The 16,489-nt window shown below is 41.1% G+C and overlaps 1 protein-coding gene across 1 annotated transcript in view; it reads right to left on the bottom strand.

Annotated features, from left to right (window-relative positions):
* Positions 1-16,489, bottom strand: part of LOC124286496 (VWFA and cache domain-containing protein 1-like) — a 78,827-nt gene that overhangs the window by 42,125 nt on the left and 20,213 nt on the right. Inside the window, 3 exon segments of the mRNA XM_046722873.1 lie at positions 3,950-4,056; positions 14,075-14,223; positions 14,425-14,487. Of these exon segments, the coding sequence (XP_046578829.1) occupies positions 3,950-4,056; positions 14,075-14,223; positions 14,425-14,487 (319 nt within the window).

Raw genomic sequence — 16,489 nt, 5'->3', positions numbered from 1 at the left:
GGCTATTGTTTCAACCCGACCATGTGACATTATGTCAAGTCAAATGCCAGTCAAAACACAAGCATACATAAGGCAGATTGCAGGAATAAATTCATGCTCAAAATGAACATAACACCATGATATAACATCTGTTTCACTAAGTTTGATGTCAACTACAGTAAGTTATGGTCATAATAAACTCTAAGGCACCAGTAATTTTACAAGAAAGTCTTGTATAACCACAGTTCAGCACACACATTTTGACTGAAGTATACAGCCAATAGCTGGAATCATCTAATCTAATGATTAGATAGCACAAAAGAACATTTCTTTATAGATTTAATATTGCAAACACTAAATATCTCTAAAATATTTTGAAAAGGTGGATAACAAATGTGAAGAACCCCTGTACTGATACAGCTGGACCTGCCTGACTAACTGTCATGGCCAGACAGTAAAGTGTCTAATTAACATAACATACTGCTCCTGCAGTGCTGAGACTTGCTTCAGCTATCAGTGCCTCCAGGTAGCTGTCCTCACCTCTAACTTGCCCTGGTGGTGCTGGTAGTGGTAGTGAGCCCCAAATTACTGCCTTCATTGATCTCTCTGGCAGAAATCTACCATCCGCAACTGTGGCAAATGTTTTTGGGAAGAGCCCAGTACTCATAAAGCAGCGGCCTACCCATAAGCCCAGGGTGATATGTTGAAACAGTAACCTGTCTCTGCAGCCAGCCACCACCACCAGCCACCAAAGACTTACAGCAAGCAGCTGACCTTCAGGTGTTATAGCGTGAGATGCAGAGTACGCACAAAAAACTCACACAAAAAAAAAGACAAGAAAAAAATACTAGCAAGGAGTTGGCTAGGTGGTGTGGGTGCCATAGATACAGGATGAAGGTTAGAGACAATGTGGATCTCTAGACAATGACATATCCAGTGTGATATTGTTCCTACTGTGTCTGAAGCATTGTGATGCATTATGTGATAAGATGCTGACATCCTGCAGCAGCCAACAAGACTATTCAAATATCTCACACAGTTATATACAAATAAAAAAAGTAGGGGATATTCCATTTTGCGAGCATACTACTAGCCAATGCCAATGCATATGAGAAAAAGTAATATATATATCCATACAGATGAAACATTTCAAAGGAATGGAATAAATGGGCACATTTTTCCTTATTTCTCTTCATCATCTGTTTCCTCCTTGGCTTCATCATTTGCATTTTATCAATCTTGTAAATCTAATATCCCCTACTTTTTTTGAATGGTATATTTCAAACTGTAAATACACATCAACAAGAGTTTTTTTGAGTTGACATGGACCACCTACTTTAAATGTGTTAACCTTGATAACAAAACCTGATACAATGCTTTGTTTAAGCAAGTATGCTGAATGTTGAGAATCAGATCTATTGGAGCAATCAGTCAACAAACTTAATTGACTTAATAACCATCATACCTTTTTAAAAATGACCACAATAAACTATTAAGTCAACATGCAAAGAGAACTTTCAGTTATGGGTAATTTGATGTGTTACTGTTAATAGTCAATATGGCAAAACATCTGTATAACCAATGATTGCAATATGCTGAGGGTGTATGATGATATGTTTGAGGTAACAAGGGTGTATGTTAGCATGTTGGTGGAGGTAAAGAGGGCATGTGGTGACATGTTGGTGGAGGTAAAGAGGGCATGTGGTGACATGTTGGTGGAGGTAAAGAGCGTGTGGTGACATGTTGGTGGTGACATGTTGGTGGAGGTAAAGAGGGCATGTGGTGACATGTTGGTGGAGGTAAAGAGGGCATATGATGACATGTTGGTGGAGGTAAAGAGGGCATATGGTGACATGTTGGTGGAGGTAAAGAGGGCATGTGGTGACATGTTGGTGGAGGTAAAGAGCGTGTGGTGACATGTTGGTGGAGGTAAAGAGGTCATATGATGACATGTTGGTGGAGGTGGAGGAGTAAAGAGGGCATGTGGTGACATGTTGGTGGAGGTAAAGAGGTCATATGGATGATGGCATGGATGTCATATGATGGCATGTTGGTGGAGGTAAAGAGGGCATGTGGTGACATGTTGGTGGAGTAATGTGGTGACATGTTGGTGGAGGTAAAAAGAGGTGGTGACATGTTGATGACATGTTGGTGGAGGTAAAGAGGGGCATGTGGTGACATGTTGGTGGAGGTAAAGAGGGCATGTGGTGACATGTTGGTGGAGGTAAAGAGGGCATGTGGTGACATGTTGGTGGAGGTAAAGAGGGCATGTGGTGACATGTTGGTGGAGGTAAAAGAGTGGGCATGTGGTGACATGTTGGTGAAGGTAAAGAGGGCATGTGGTGACATGTTGGTGGAGGTAAAGAGGGTGGTGACATGGTGACATGTTGGTGGGAGAAGGTAAAGAGGTAAAGAGGGGCGATGGTGACATGTTGGTGAGTAAAGAGGGCATGTGGTGACATGTTGGTGGAGGTAAAGAGGGCATATGGTGACATGTTGTTGTGGAGGTAAAGAGGGCATGTGGATGATAAAGAGGCATGTTGGTTGGAGGTAAAGAGGGCATGTGGTGACATGTTGGTGGGTGGCCGTTGGTGGGTAAAAGAGGGCATGTTGGTGGAGGTAAAAGAGGGGCATGTGGTGAAAGGGCATGTTGGTGGAGGTAAAGAGGGCATGTGATGGCATGTTGGTGGAGGTAAAGAGGGCATGTGGTGACATGGTTGGTGGATGGAGGTAAAGAGGGTGACATGTTGTGGTGACATGTGGTGGTGGTATGTTGGAGGTAAAAAGGGCATGTGGTGGCATGTGGCATGGTGCATGTGGTGACATGTTGGTGGAGGTAAAGAGGGCATGTGGTGACATGTTGGTGGAGGTAAAGAGGGCATGTGGTGACATGTTGGTGGTGACATGGTGGGTAAAGAGGGCATGTGGTGACATGTGGTGGTGGAGGTAAAGAGGGCATGTGGTGACATGTTGGTGGAGGTAAAGAGGGCATGTGGTGGCATGTTGGTGGAGGTAAAGAGGGCATGTGGTGGCATAAAGAGGGCATGTGGTGACATGTTGGTGGAGGTAAAGAGGGCATGTGGTGACATGTTGGTGGAGGTAAAGAGGGCATGTGGTGACATGTTGGTTGGTGGTGACATGTTGGTAAAGAGGGCATGTGGTGACATGTTGGTGGAGGTAAAGAGGGCATGTGGTGCATGTTGGTGGAGGTAAAGAGGGCATGTGGTGACATGTTGGTGGAGGTAAAGAGGGCATGTGGTGACATGTTGGTGGAGGTAAAGAGGGCATGTGGTGACATGTTGGTGGAGGTAAAGAGGGCATATGATGGCATGTTGGTGGAGGTAAAGAGGGCATGTGGTGACATGTTGGTGGAGGTAAAGAGGGCATGTGGTGACATGTTGGTGGAGGTAAAGAGGGCATGTGGTGACATGTTGGTGGAGGTAAAGAGGGCATGTGGTGACATGTTGGTGGAGGTAAAGAGGGCATGTGGTGACATGTTGGTGGAGGTAAAGAGGGCATGTGGTGGCATGTTGATGAAGGTAAAGAGCGTGTGGTGACATGTTGATGGAGTGAGTGAGTGAGTTTAGTTTTAAGCCGCACTCAGGAATATTCAAGCTATATGGTGGCAGTCTGTAAACAATCGAGTCTGGACCAGACAATCCAGTGATCAACAGCATGAGCATCGATCTGCGCAATTGGGAACCGATGACATGTGTCAACCAAGTCAGCGAGCCTGACCACCTGATCCCGTTAGTCGCCTCTTAAGCATGGGTTACTGAAGGCCAATATTCTAACCCGGACCTTCAAGGGTGACATGTTGGTGGAGGTAAAGAGCATATGTTGGCATGTTGGTGGAAGTAAAGAGCATATGTTGGCATGTTGGTGGAAGTAAAGAGGGCGTATCATGGTATGTTGTTGAGAAGTTTGGAGACTGCTGTGTGTGCTTAACTTGAATTCAGTAAACAGTTACCTTCAGTAAGATTCCTGCCAGGATTAAAATCTCCGGGGTCTGAACTTGGTGGAATCAGATCACAGCTTGTTAAACGAGATATGCGACATCCATAAGCAGGGTCCGCTCTAGAAATACAAAGGAAATCAGTTTGAGATAGTAATGGTGTACAGACATTAGGTTCACACAAGTGATCTGGGCATTATTGTTTCCACAGTTATGTTTTCATTTACCGTATATTACCGTCTATAAGCCGAATTTTGAGGACCAAAAAAAAGCAGTCTGTAGAAGGGGGTCGTCTTATCCATGGGTTACGCTTTTGTCAAACTTTTTTCCAGGGGTAAGAAAACAACATCGTATCACTTCGCGTGAACAAACAACAGAAGACGACTTTGTCAGTAGAGACGTCAAATTTGCAATTAAACATCACTAGACAAGATTATTTACCTTTTAAGTTCTAAGTTGTCTCATACACACAAAAGACAGATGAAAAACTTTAAATAAAATTAAAGAGTGTTTAAGAACTTGAACAGGAAGAAGAAGGCCCTCACCATCATTTCCAGACCCAGAAATCATTACAGTAATGTGTGTTATTACTGTTAACAACTAAATTGGTTTGGCAATTGCAGCATGCTAATGCAGTGTGTGCTTGCTTACTGTCCTACAAAATGCTTGTATAAAGAATTGAAAATCAATGAATCTCTAAACATTATTGTAATTGTTAGTCATACATATGGAAATGTTCCTTCAAGTTTACAGAAAATAACAGCCCTTCTCAACCACAATTAAAAAAAAATGGGGTAATTTTCAAAGAAAGGGTCACAAAGTACCTTACTCTCAGCACAGGTCAGTGCGCTTGTCTGGATTTCTTAGTGTAATCGAATTTGATTTTTTGTGCTTACATACAAACTTAAAAATCATTCTCTGCAGTCGAACTGCACGGTATAACCGCTACACCGGTGTATCGAACACGCCTTTCAAAAGATATATATTGCAATAGTTTTTTTCAGAACCGTTATATTGGGTAATAAAAACATAAGAAGTTTTTCATTGTAATTAACTGACAAAAAAACCATATTTTACATACAATAAATTGTATAAAAAAGAAAATACATCCTCTGAAAAACAAATCTCAATTCGGGGTTTCTGTTAGCACATCCATAACATTTATTTTTAGGACTTTCGTATTTAAAAAATAGGCTCTGCATGTACAAGCTCCTGATCTATCAATACATATTGGAGTACAGGTACCAGAATTGCAATATATTGCAATACAATTTATTTGCCAGCCCTAGTCCCCTGCCGCAACGTGGAATGGAGGACTATGTATTCAGTAGCATCCATACGTTTGTCCTGATTCTGGTTAACGCGACATCTCATGAACTGTTATACTCAATGTCTTCAATTTTGGTTACAGTCTACATTGGCGGATTACACAGATACCAGTCGATTTGGGTGACAGTGTCCTTATTTTCAGGGTCACCACGACACTTTGACCACTTTTCCAACTCATAAAACCCAATGTCTTCAATTATGTCGACAGCCTACATTGCGTGATTACAAAGACACTAGTCATTTCAGGGTGACCTTGACATTATTTTCAAGGTCACATGACACTTTTCAAAATCTTGTTAATATGATAACTACATCACACAAAAGGTAATCTTCTATGTGACCAAAAGATAAAAACTAGTAAATATGCTGTATTTCATTCTTCTTTAGCAGCAGGGACATTGCCATGTTTGTGGCAAACACTTGTCTATTGTGATTAAAGCAACCAAAATATGAAAGAAAACCATTTCTCTTGGAGGAAGCAGTCAGTGAAGGATGCTGATCCTCCCATCAAAGTGGCAGCTGCCTGATTACCAAATCAATGAATGGAAAGAGTAAGCCATGACAGCCAGTCATTTCTAAAAGTTTCATGTTTAAATGAAAAATATATTCTAAATATTTTGTTTTTTTAGTTGCATAAAACACATTTTAAACAGGAATATTCATCAAGATGGCTACAAACATGAGTTGTTTCTATGTAGTCAATATTTGTAAACTAATCGAGTGAGCCATATATAATGAGTTGATATGAGATAGAACAAAAATATACACCCAAATATACAATGAACACTTGTAATAACCAGACAAATCTTCGAACTCCAGTACTGAATTAATGACATGCTAATTGGCATGTATTGTGCTAGCAGCAACGTTGCTGACTTTGCTTTGGGGAAAAACATCAAAGTGAAGGAGTGAGTTAGTTGGATTTACTGCTGCTTTGATCAGTATTCTATTTTATCATGCAGTGTCAGTGTAATGAGAGGAAAGCCTGAAGTGATGCAGGTCTCAGATGATTACCACTTTGGTGAAACCCACAAGCATGGTAAGGTGGGAAAGCATGGGAAGTCCTTGTGCTCACATACCACTACACAGCTGTATTTGGGGTTAAATGGGTGGAAGTTAAAGGTCAAAGTTACTGAATTTATGAATTGTTCCTCATTTCATAATTTTACCATATATTACCATAGATAAGCAAAATTTAAAAAAAGCAACCTGTAGAATGGGGTCGGCTTTTCTACGGGTAACACTTTCATCAAACTTTTCTTCTGGTGACCAGTAACAGGGGTCGCTTTAAGGAAATGAAGCCTACTTGCACCCAGTGCAACCTAAGGCAATCACCTTTTGCACCAACATAAACAAGTTGCTCCTGCTGCTTAATATAAAATTTTATATAATGCTTGAGGTTTGGTAAAGACGCTTTAGAACAGTATTATAACAAAAGAAATCTGTAGTTATCTTACTTCCTAAACTTTCATGAACAGCAAGTCCTTCAGTGACTGTTCCTACAATAATCAGAGTCACTGTTCTAAGTCAGTTCCTCATCATTCTGTTTTCCAGCTGAAGTCTGTGTTCTTTGAACACAAAATATTAGCATGCACTGGGTGCAAGTTGATATACATAAAAGGTTGCATTTAGCAGTTTCAGGTTGCACCAATGCAAGTTCTAAATGCTTAAATCGAGCCCTAAGTAAGAAAACGACATTGTATCAATTTGCATGAATGAACAATATATATAGTGTATAGAGCCGGAAATCGCAATCAGCTGTGCACACGTTTCCCAGTGGTTTAGTTAAAACATACCCAATAACATAATGGGATGAATTCTGATGCAGTGGTCGGTAAAATATATCTAAAACTATTATTTTACCAAGAGAAATATATCCTTGCATTGTGTAATTTCAATCACAGGTTTTGCTCTATAAATGTAAAATGTGCATAATCACGAGCATGGTAAGTGGAAGTTGTACGGAAGTTGAGGTGAAATAAGCATGCCAGTTTGTTGACGTGATCGTCCAGCTACAATAAATACAACATTTAGCGAAACATGTACATATCTATTTTCTGTCAGCTACACTTCATTTCGAGTCGTGAGTAGATGCAATATGATCGTGATTGCTGTGAATAATGCGGACCGAAGTTATAATAATCATAAACTGCCAGTTGTCTTGTAGTCTGTATTGGCCGCGATTAGGACCCCATCATGGGGGTTCAGCTTATGAACGAAACATACCATTTTGATACTTATTTTAAGGGTCAAATTAGGGGGTCGGCTTATCTACGGAAATATATGGCATTTTATATTCATGTCAAAGTACATGCATTAGTCCATGCACAACATATCAGTCCAGTTACTGTCTTCGAAAAATGCTATTCATTATAAAGGCAAAAGACACTGAAACAAATAGATTGGAAACAATATACCTTGAACTGGTAAATGCAACTGAATGCAACTGAAACTATTTTACTTTGAGTCTTGCATCATGATCATTCCCAAAACAGAAAGTGAACTTGGTGAACCCTTCAATTAGAACCTCAGATGAAAAATTAGGCCTGAATTTCCTTTAGTGTGGACACACATGCCCACAGCAGCCAGATTTATACAAACCCGAGGTTATGAATTCTTTGAAGAAAGTCCTCCTTGGGGTACATATAAGCATTCAAATGTCCATTTTAAATCCTACTATAGTTGTAACTATATTTTTTAATAAAATATTTACAAAAATACCCCTCGTTTTTGTCTTGTGAGACCACCCCTACAGGGCCCCATCCGGACCCCCCTACAGCCAAGAGCAGGTAACTCTCGCCGTCTACCTCATACCTCACTTTTCATGCTGAACGTGTCAGACAGAATGAGGGGAGGCGGGTGGCCGTACCCCAAGAGGGACTTTCTTCAAAGAATTCATAACCTCTACAGGTTTGTATAATTCTTTTTCAGAAGAAGTCCTCCTTGGGGTACATATAAGCATATGACAGACTCCCAAAGATATTTGAGACGGGAGTTGCATTCTGTCTGGCAACAACTAAACCCGTGATGGAGTGAAATCTACAACCGATACGGAAATAGAAAAAACACTTACGGAGCCACCTGACTGCTGATACCAATCAGACGGGGGCGTGAACTAGAGAGCCCAAGCTTATACGTCAATTGGCTCAAATCAATTATGACATAAAACCCCACCCCCAACCATTACAATGGAAAGGAATGTATGGGGACATGCAGAAACAACTCCCAACCCTAATATAGCCCCAGTCAGAGAAGCGTGGCAAGAGGTATAAGGGTAGGGAAAGCGTAAAAAATTTAAACGCTAAAAAGCCAATAACCCAGGAGTCGAGCTAATAAGTACTGCAAACTAATGCTCGAATGCACCCTTCCTGTTTGGAAGAGGGCTTGCCGGGACCTCGATAAAACCCAGAGAAATTATTAGCCTCGCTGAAAACTTTCTGAGGAAATCGAACGAGTACAAACGCCATGCATTGTACGAGTGAAAAACAGGATAAAACACTCCCACCAAACACTCTCGGCGTGAGGAGGGTAAGTGTAGACCACCATCCCACAAAGCTGATTAACACAGACTCCCAAATACCGAAGTCTCGGGAAGAGGGAAAAAACTGTAAGCGTACAAAAATCCCCTGAATAGCGAAAAGCGTAGCTGAACATGTGTTGGCTCACCATAACACTAACCTGGTCAAGTGACATGCGGCTCGAAGAGAGGCATACCAAACAGTGCCCCGTCGGGGGTTCGTACCCATTTCCGTCGCAAGACGGGTTAATAGCATATGACTGGTTAAAGCGTTCAAAACGGACCCCGCCCTCTTGAAGAGGACATAAGGGAAAGAGCTACAGAACCGATCTCTTCATTGAGCAGTGCCGCTGTGTATTGCCAACAAAGCGGCATCTGCCCTACCCAGTCTGCCTTCAACCCCTCCGGGGGAGGTAAACCTTATCATTGTAACCGAACAATTACGGAAACAAGCCAACGAGATAAAGTTCGCTTGCTAGCAGACTCCCCAGTCTTCCAGCCACCAAACAGAACACTTGGGTACCCGTACGGATCCCTTTTGTCCGTTCGTTCGTTACAGTCACGGGTGAGCAATCGAAGGATTGGTCCCCGGTGTGGAAGGCTGGGTAAGGGGTAGAAGTGCGATATGAGCAGTCACGTGGAAAGCAATATCGCACTGAGAGTGGTAGGTATCCGGGAGGCGAATACGGACATGATCAGTATAAAATACTGGCTGTGTTGGGTCAGTGGGAATCGCATGGATGTACCCGACCCTTCTACCAGAGCTCACCACAACAAGTAAAGTCGTCTTCCACGTCAACAAGTGAAGTGAGAGAGACGATATACTTGAAAAATCAGGGCCAGACAGCCAATTGAGAATAAATGGCAATTTTAAGGTGGGCTGGGTCGCCGCCGAGGCGGTCGAACCCTCTTCATGCCAGCTACGAAGAGATGTACAAGAGGATGCTGCCTAGGCAGAGCACCATCGAACGAGGTGTGAAACGTGGAAATAGCCATGGAGTACCCGGGAATGGTGGAGGTCATAAGGCTCTCAACAAAACGAGGTTATAGTAACTCCAATATCCGAACTAAATCCGCAGAATAGGGATTATGAAATCCCCCTATGTGCACACCAGCACGCCCCACCTATCAACACACTGAACGGGTGTCGAATCCCGCCTCGAAGCCAGAATTGTGTCTGCAACCTCAGAGAGACGCCTGATGTCTGTCCATCTGACTGCGTGAGGTTGACAATTCCGCCCAGTTTCGTAAGATTGACCAACACTGATCGTGAGGTCCCCAGACTCACCAGTTATTCTAAAACCACGATGAGCCAGTCGCCTAGGTACGGGTGACAACACCGGCACTGCGATATGGCTATCTGAGCTGTAATAAACCTCAATTTGGTGTACACCCTTGGCGCCGTAATGTAGCCTAAGGGGAGCACACGAAACTGGTAGCGCGTCCCGTCAAACAAGAACCGAAGGTAAATCTTGAAATCAGGGTGAAATGGAACAAGGAGGTACACGACCTCGAGGTCGATTGACCTGCGCCAATCCCCTGTCGACAGATGAGATCACCGAGAGCGGTGTCTCCATCTTGAAGGACCATACCTCTATTAACTTGGTCAGCTCTCAGATGAGAATGGGTCTGAACATTCCGTTCTTAAATGGCAACGATGAAATAAATGGAGTCAAACCCCACATTTTCCTGACCATTGGAAACCACCACGCTGGTTGCCATGCTCAGCAGAGACTGGATCTCGGCACGGAGTATTTTCGGCGTCTCCCGGGAAGCCGACACTGGAGTGTGTCGCTCCGACCGGGGTTTGCGGCAGAATACAGTAAACCCCAGCAGTCAGCAACTTAATTTGCCGGTGCCTGGGCACCTGAGGAATTAACGAGAAGCTTGACAGACTTCCGTATTCCTCGAAACAGTCCCGGGCGTCATAGGCCCATAACCGCACTCATCATTTGGCTGGCACAGCTACAATGCAGTCCCCAGCCAGATGAGAGTTGACCTCCGTCAGATGCCGCCCAGAGTCGCCGACGAAAAAATACCACCGGCGCTCTCTCCCCTTTCCACCAGCAGAGCTGAGAGATGCGCCGAGTGGAGCATACAACGTTGAGCTGTGAAGGGCAAAGAACGGCAGACTGACGGTAGAGTGTGAGGCCTTGTCCCGGATGCCTTGCTGGAAGCAGGCTTCCCTCCGGGAGGCGCAATCCAACGGTTTGGGTATTCGACGTGGACAACACCTGAGGCAACACAGCCGCGATTCTATCTCGCACTTGCCTCAGGGACGAACCTACTCAGTGGTAAGTAGCGAAATGAGCCGAAGCTCAAATCGACTTGTCCACTGTACGAGCCTGAACCCCGGTTCCGAGGCACATGTGAGAAGCCTGACAAATCAAGGTTTCACAAGCACTCAGACAGACCTCAGAGCATCGAGGTGACCGACACACCCAGCACACTCGATAGCATCTTCGTCAAGACGTCGATAGACATCAGGCCGAGACCTGAACTACCGGTGCCGGGAATCTGCGCCCTACCAGTGCCGAAGCCTGGGTCGGTGCTACCCACGGGGTTCAGAGTATCCGCGGAGCCGAAGCTCAGCGGTTCTAGACCGAACCCCGATCCCGAGACACGTAGGAGTAGCCTGATAAATCAGGTTTCCCCAAGTACTCTCCAAAAGCGCACTGAGCATATAGTCAAACATAGCCTATAGCGCTATATAAATACCCATACATACACATACATACACTCAGGTCTGTCTGAGTGCTTGTTAACTTACGTATATATATATACGTAAGTGCTCGGGTCGGCGGTTCGAGTGCGAACCCCGATCCCGAAACACATGGGAGTAGCCTGGCTGTAGGGGGGTCCGGTGGGGCCCTGTAGGGGTGGTCTCACAAGACAAAAACGAGTTTTTTGTTTTGTAAATATTTTATTAAAAAACATAGTTACAACTGTCGCAGGACTTAAAATGGACATTTAAATGCTTATATGTACCCCAAGGAGGACTTCTTCTGAAAAAGAATAACAGGTACCCAGTAGCCACTGGGTTCTTGGCCATAATATAAACTATACTCATTCATAGATAGACACTACAATATATTGCATGCCTTATTTCACCGGTAACACCCTGAAAAACGATGGGACCTATACATTCACTTTTTCTATGACAAGAATCAAGATTAACATGTTACTTATGTAAACTTTCATAATCTATTTTTCTATAGTATTTACATGGTTACATGGTATCAATGAATTCCAAGAAAAAACAAACATGACAGCTTGAACAAAGTTTAAGTTAATTTCCAAATGTAATGTGATCCATAATTCATTCACATTTCAAACCACAATACCGGTAACACTCGGCAACATAAGAACCTAAAAGTATTTCCAGGCTAAATACCACCTTTTTCAAATTTGTGAAAATATATGGCCTTAAGTTACCTTCATCAAAGTGGCATATGAATTTCTGATTTAACAAATTTAGATCTTCAAGATCGGTTCTGTACACAAGGAAGCCAAATAAACCCATTTTGAATGACCACTCTAGTGACATATTCAATGAAAGTCCATCAACATATAACTTATAAAAAGTGGCTTTGGAAGATTTCAAATGCTACCACACAAGCTAAAGTAAACATTTTGACTTAGGACTGTATGATCGTGAAGATTTTGAATCTGAATTTAGATATCAAGTATTACAAGATCACTGCCAAGAACCATACACCACAGAAACCAAATATTATTCCCCTGGGTAGATTGGTAATTTAATGTGAAAACAAAAAGACATCATTTGACACATTATAAATTAAATATCCTTCCATTATAATTTTGGGATTATCAGTCTCACACAAGAGAGATTGATCACTTTACCTCAGCAGAGGTGCCTACCCTTGAAAGGCCTTGTCAGTAATAAGGGATGGAAAATACTAGTTTTTCAGTAATTTATGTGACCTGTCAGTAATAGCACAAAATGTTGGGGGTTTTTTCAAATTGTATGAATGGATTTTTGTAAACATATTAAACATAAAGATAGCAAAAATTAGTCTACAAACCTTTTAATTTCTATGAAACAGCATCATGAAATCCCTCCCGAACCTCCCTGTGATGATTTAGTATCTGTGATTGGCACAGTGAACAGTTTCCACGAATCATGGAATGGGAATAAATTTAGTTTGGATGATATAATTCAAAAATGTTAAAAATTAAACAATATTTCAATGACTTTTCGGTCATGTTTCGTGTCGCTAATCTTGAAGATTCTAACGACGTACAGTAGTCAATGAAATTAGAATGACTAAAATATCCACCAATCAGAGAAAAGCATTGGGGTGACGAGGCAGTTCATTTCCATAGTGGAATTATCCTATCTTTGTCGACTACTTTTTAGCTAATGAAAGCTGCAGTTACAACCATTTCGAATACTTCGTAGAGGGATAGCTCAATATATCAACCAATGAAATCTTTTGTTATAGATAATAATATAACCTCACGATTCACTACAGGAAATGAATAATTCCGCCTAGTAACACGAAAAACATTGTGAATTGATGTAATGTTTAATCTTGGCGAAATAGACGTTGTTTGGCGAGTAATTGTGTAATATTGACAACCAGATAGCTTCAGATAAAAAACAACGGACCTAGAAGGACCATCTAAGTAATATTTCATGTGCCATTACTTTTATAACGAGTACTAATATGTATTTGAATTTGAATTTTGATAAGGAATCATAAGATCGCTGTATACTATCATAATGTAGTGATTTAATGGTAAATTTCGTAATTATTACGGAGAAATTGTAAGGCTAGGCACTTCTGCCTCAGGGATTATGAATCCATGATAATCCATTGGTCTCTTTTCAGTTTACATTCTATGATAGCAGGGAGAACACCGTGTAAGGCATGTTTCTAAAAGAATAATGTGATGCCTGGTTTAACATGAACTGAATTGTGCTGACTGTGTCTAGTTTTCTTCATCATTCTATGAAACATTTCAATTATATATTTATACAAAAGTACACTTATGGCATACTCACCTATATGTTATTCTATTAATTAAAAATTCCTTAACTATATTATAAAATACAGTTTGCCAACATAAAATCAGTGACAGTTGTTTTCAATCTCGGTTTCAGCCAGTATGTTTCTTAGTTATCAGGACGATAAATGTGATTGTGGGTTTCACCAAACTGTCCAAGATCTAAGACCTGCATCGCATGCGGTTGTCTCCCTTAACATGGGGCCGTTTAACACAACAGGTTGTGGTCAAATTGAAAACATGTATGAATTTCTTCAACTTACTTGAAGTCCCTGTAAGGTAAATTGCAACAATCCAGGCGTTGGGTAATAGCTTGTTTCAGATGAAAGCTGTATAAATGCTGTACTGTTATCTTTATCGTCCGTAATACTCTTAAATACCCGATTAATCGAGAACGAAGCAATTCAGCAATCTGAAAAAAAGAGATGCAAGATTATACAATCTGATAGGTAATTGAAAGGTAGAAGAAGCATGACTTGGGTTTTGAGCTCAGCAGAAACACATAACAAAACATATGTAAGTTAAGATGTTCTTCTTCAAGACTGATGTTTTATTGTTATCATGTATTCCCTATTTACTGGTATCTTTTGAGAGAACTTGAACTAATACTTACTTTATTCAATCTGTCCTTTTCACTGCTTGGATGTTTTGAATATGGCAATGAATCAAAGATGGCCTGAAAAGAAATAATATACTATATAGTCATGATAGTTCAACGCTTTTGAGCTAGTTTTGATATTTGAAAGAGCACCTATCAATAATTTCTGCAACATTCCAATGGTGCTGACAACCCATGCCCTGGCTGGTTAGTTAATGGAAACACATGTCTAACAAGCATTTCATTTTACCTGCCGACAAGAAGATGCACTTTCATGAAGGACACATTAACAATTGGGCAGCCTGATGGGTGCCTTACTATTTTCTTGCCAATTTTGAAAGAAAGGGGGTAACATTTTAGTCCACTGTTTCGCCATTGTTGAATGTTCAGATCTGGATGTTCTTGATCTGACCATACTACTGATTAAACATAAGGGAACAGAAAATGGCAAATGAAAAATGGCTGTAAAATATTTTTCCGGCTTGTAGAGCAACAAGGACCTTGTTGGTCAAAAGTCCATGTGTCTTCTCAGAGATCAGCGACAAACATAGTTCGTAGTTCAAAATATCTGTCAATAATTCTAGCAATGGGGAGAAAGCAACAGACCCTCTAATATTGTCAACATATCACTTTTGAGGCAAAGATGCTTCCACAATTATCTACTCAGTTTGCATCATGTATGCTACCTCGCCACACCATGACACTACTGTCCCCATACCAATCATGGCCAAGATTTGTTGCCTGGTATTGCCCTCACCACTTCGTTGCCAACAATGTTTTCTACCATCTGTTAATTTGAGTCAAAACCCTGATTTGTCTATGAACATAATTTAACGCCACTTGTGCACAGGCTCTGCCTGGCCCACGCCAAGTTTTGCCACCCATTTGATTTACTTTTTTGTTTAAAGTGACATTCCTCGGTACGTTTTCACTGCAAACAATCGTGTCTTATTTTTGCCGTCATTTTTTAGGGCTGCCACACCAAGGTCTCATTGCAAACTTTGAAAAATCACTTTCACTCTTAGATGAACATGTTGCATACAAGTATTGGTGTACAAGACCTACTTACATGATCTTTGTAAATCAAACTGTGGGAAATGACATTTTTATGAACCACTATGCCATTTTATTAAACTATCATATTTCTTCTTATTAGCTTATGCACACTGGAACTTGAACATGTAATGCAACATGGGAAAACATGGCCTAAGTTGAAGTATGATAAAGGCAGCCCAAGCAAATTCAATAGTTCAAATCCAAACTAAGTCAAAGTTCTAGAGCCATCTAAGTTCATTTGCTTAATAAAGAGTTTTACTCTTAAAAGCAGCATGAGAAAACTTTATATGTTTGGATATCACAGTCAGCTCAAAAATATGCAAATGCCTGTGACAGCATTTTGTATTACATTTCTGTCAAAAGTATTAACATCAAGATGGTCTATAAATAACAAATCTGGGAAAGCCTTAATCCTTGTATGAGCAGAGAAACAGTTGCGTTATGAAGACACAAGCAAATCAAAGTAAATGTTACCATCCAGTACCCACTGTATTTACTTTTTCATATAACTACTCTCAAATAATAACATGAATGCATTACATCACATGCAAACTACATAATAAAATCACATCTTACTGAAAAAAGATACCTGATGGACTTATTCATGTAGCAAACACTTTCGAAATCAAAGTACTTACATATTCTTTAAATCTACCCCATATCACCTACACGACATTGACTTATGATACTATATGACATATGGGTCTATAGGTAAAATATTTCTCCTTGTGGGTAAAAGTGTCAAGATACTCAATATATATTGAAATAGTGCAGCTTAAAAATATTCCAGCTAACAATGCAGATTGATGGTAGATACATATTCTATATGTTGCACAACCTATATCAAAATGAACAAGTAGCTGGGAACAGATGTATCATGCTCTCTTTTCAAAGCATTCTGAAATTCTGACAACCCAACTCTATAGATTCCTAAAGGAACAGATACACAACTGCTGCAAACAGAACAGTGATGGATATGTTGGCAGTTCATTGCAGAAACAGAAGCAGCCTCTTCACGGCCATT

Source organism: Haliotis rubra, unplaced genomic scaffold (assembly GCF_003918875.1).
Source record: "Haliotis rubra isolate DU_JTF1 unplaced genomic scaffold, ASM391887v1 Scf110, whole genome shotgun sequence".
NCBI lineage: Eukaryota > Metazoa > Mollusca > Gastropoda > Lepetellida > Haliotidae > Haliotis > Haliotis rubra.
Note: the sequence above shows the minus strand (reverse complement) of the source record. Positions and strands in the feature narration are given on the sequence as shown.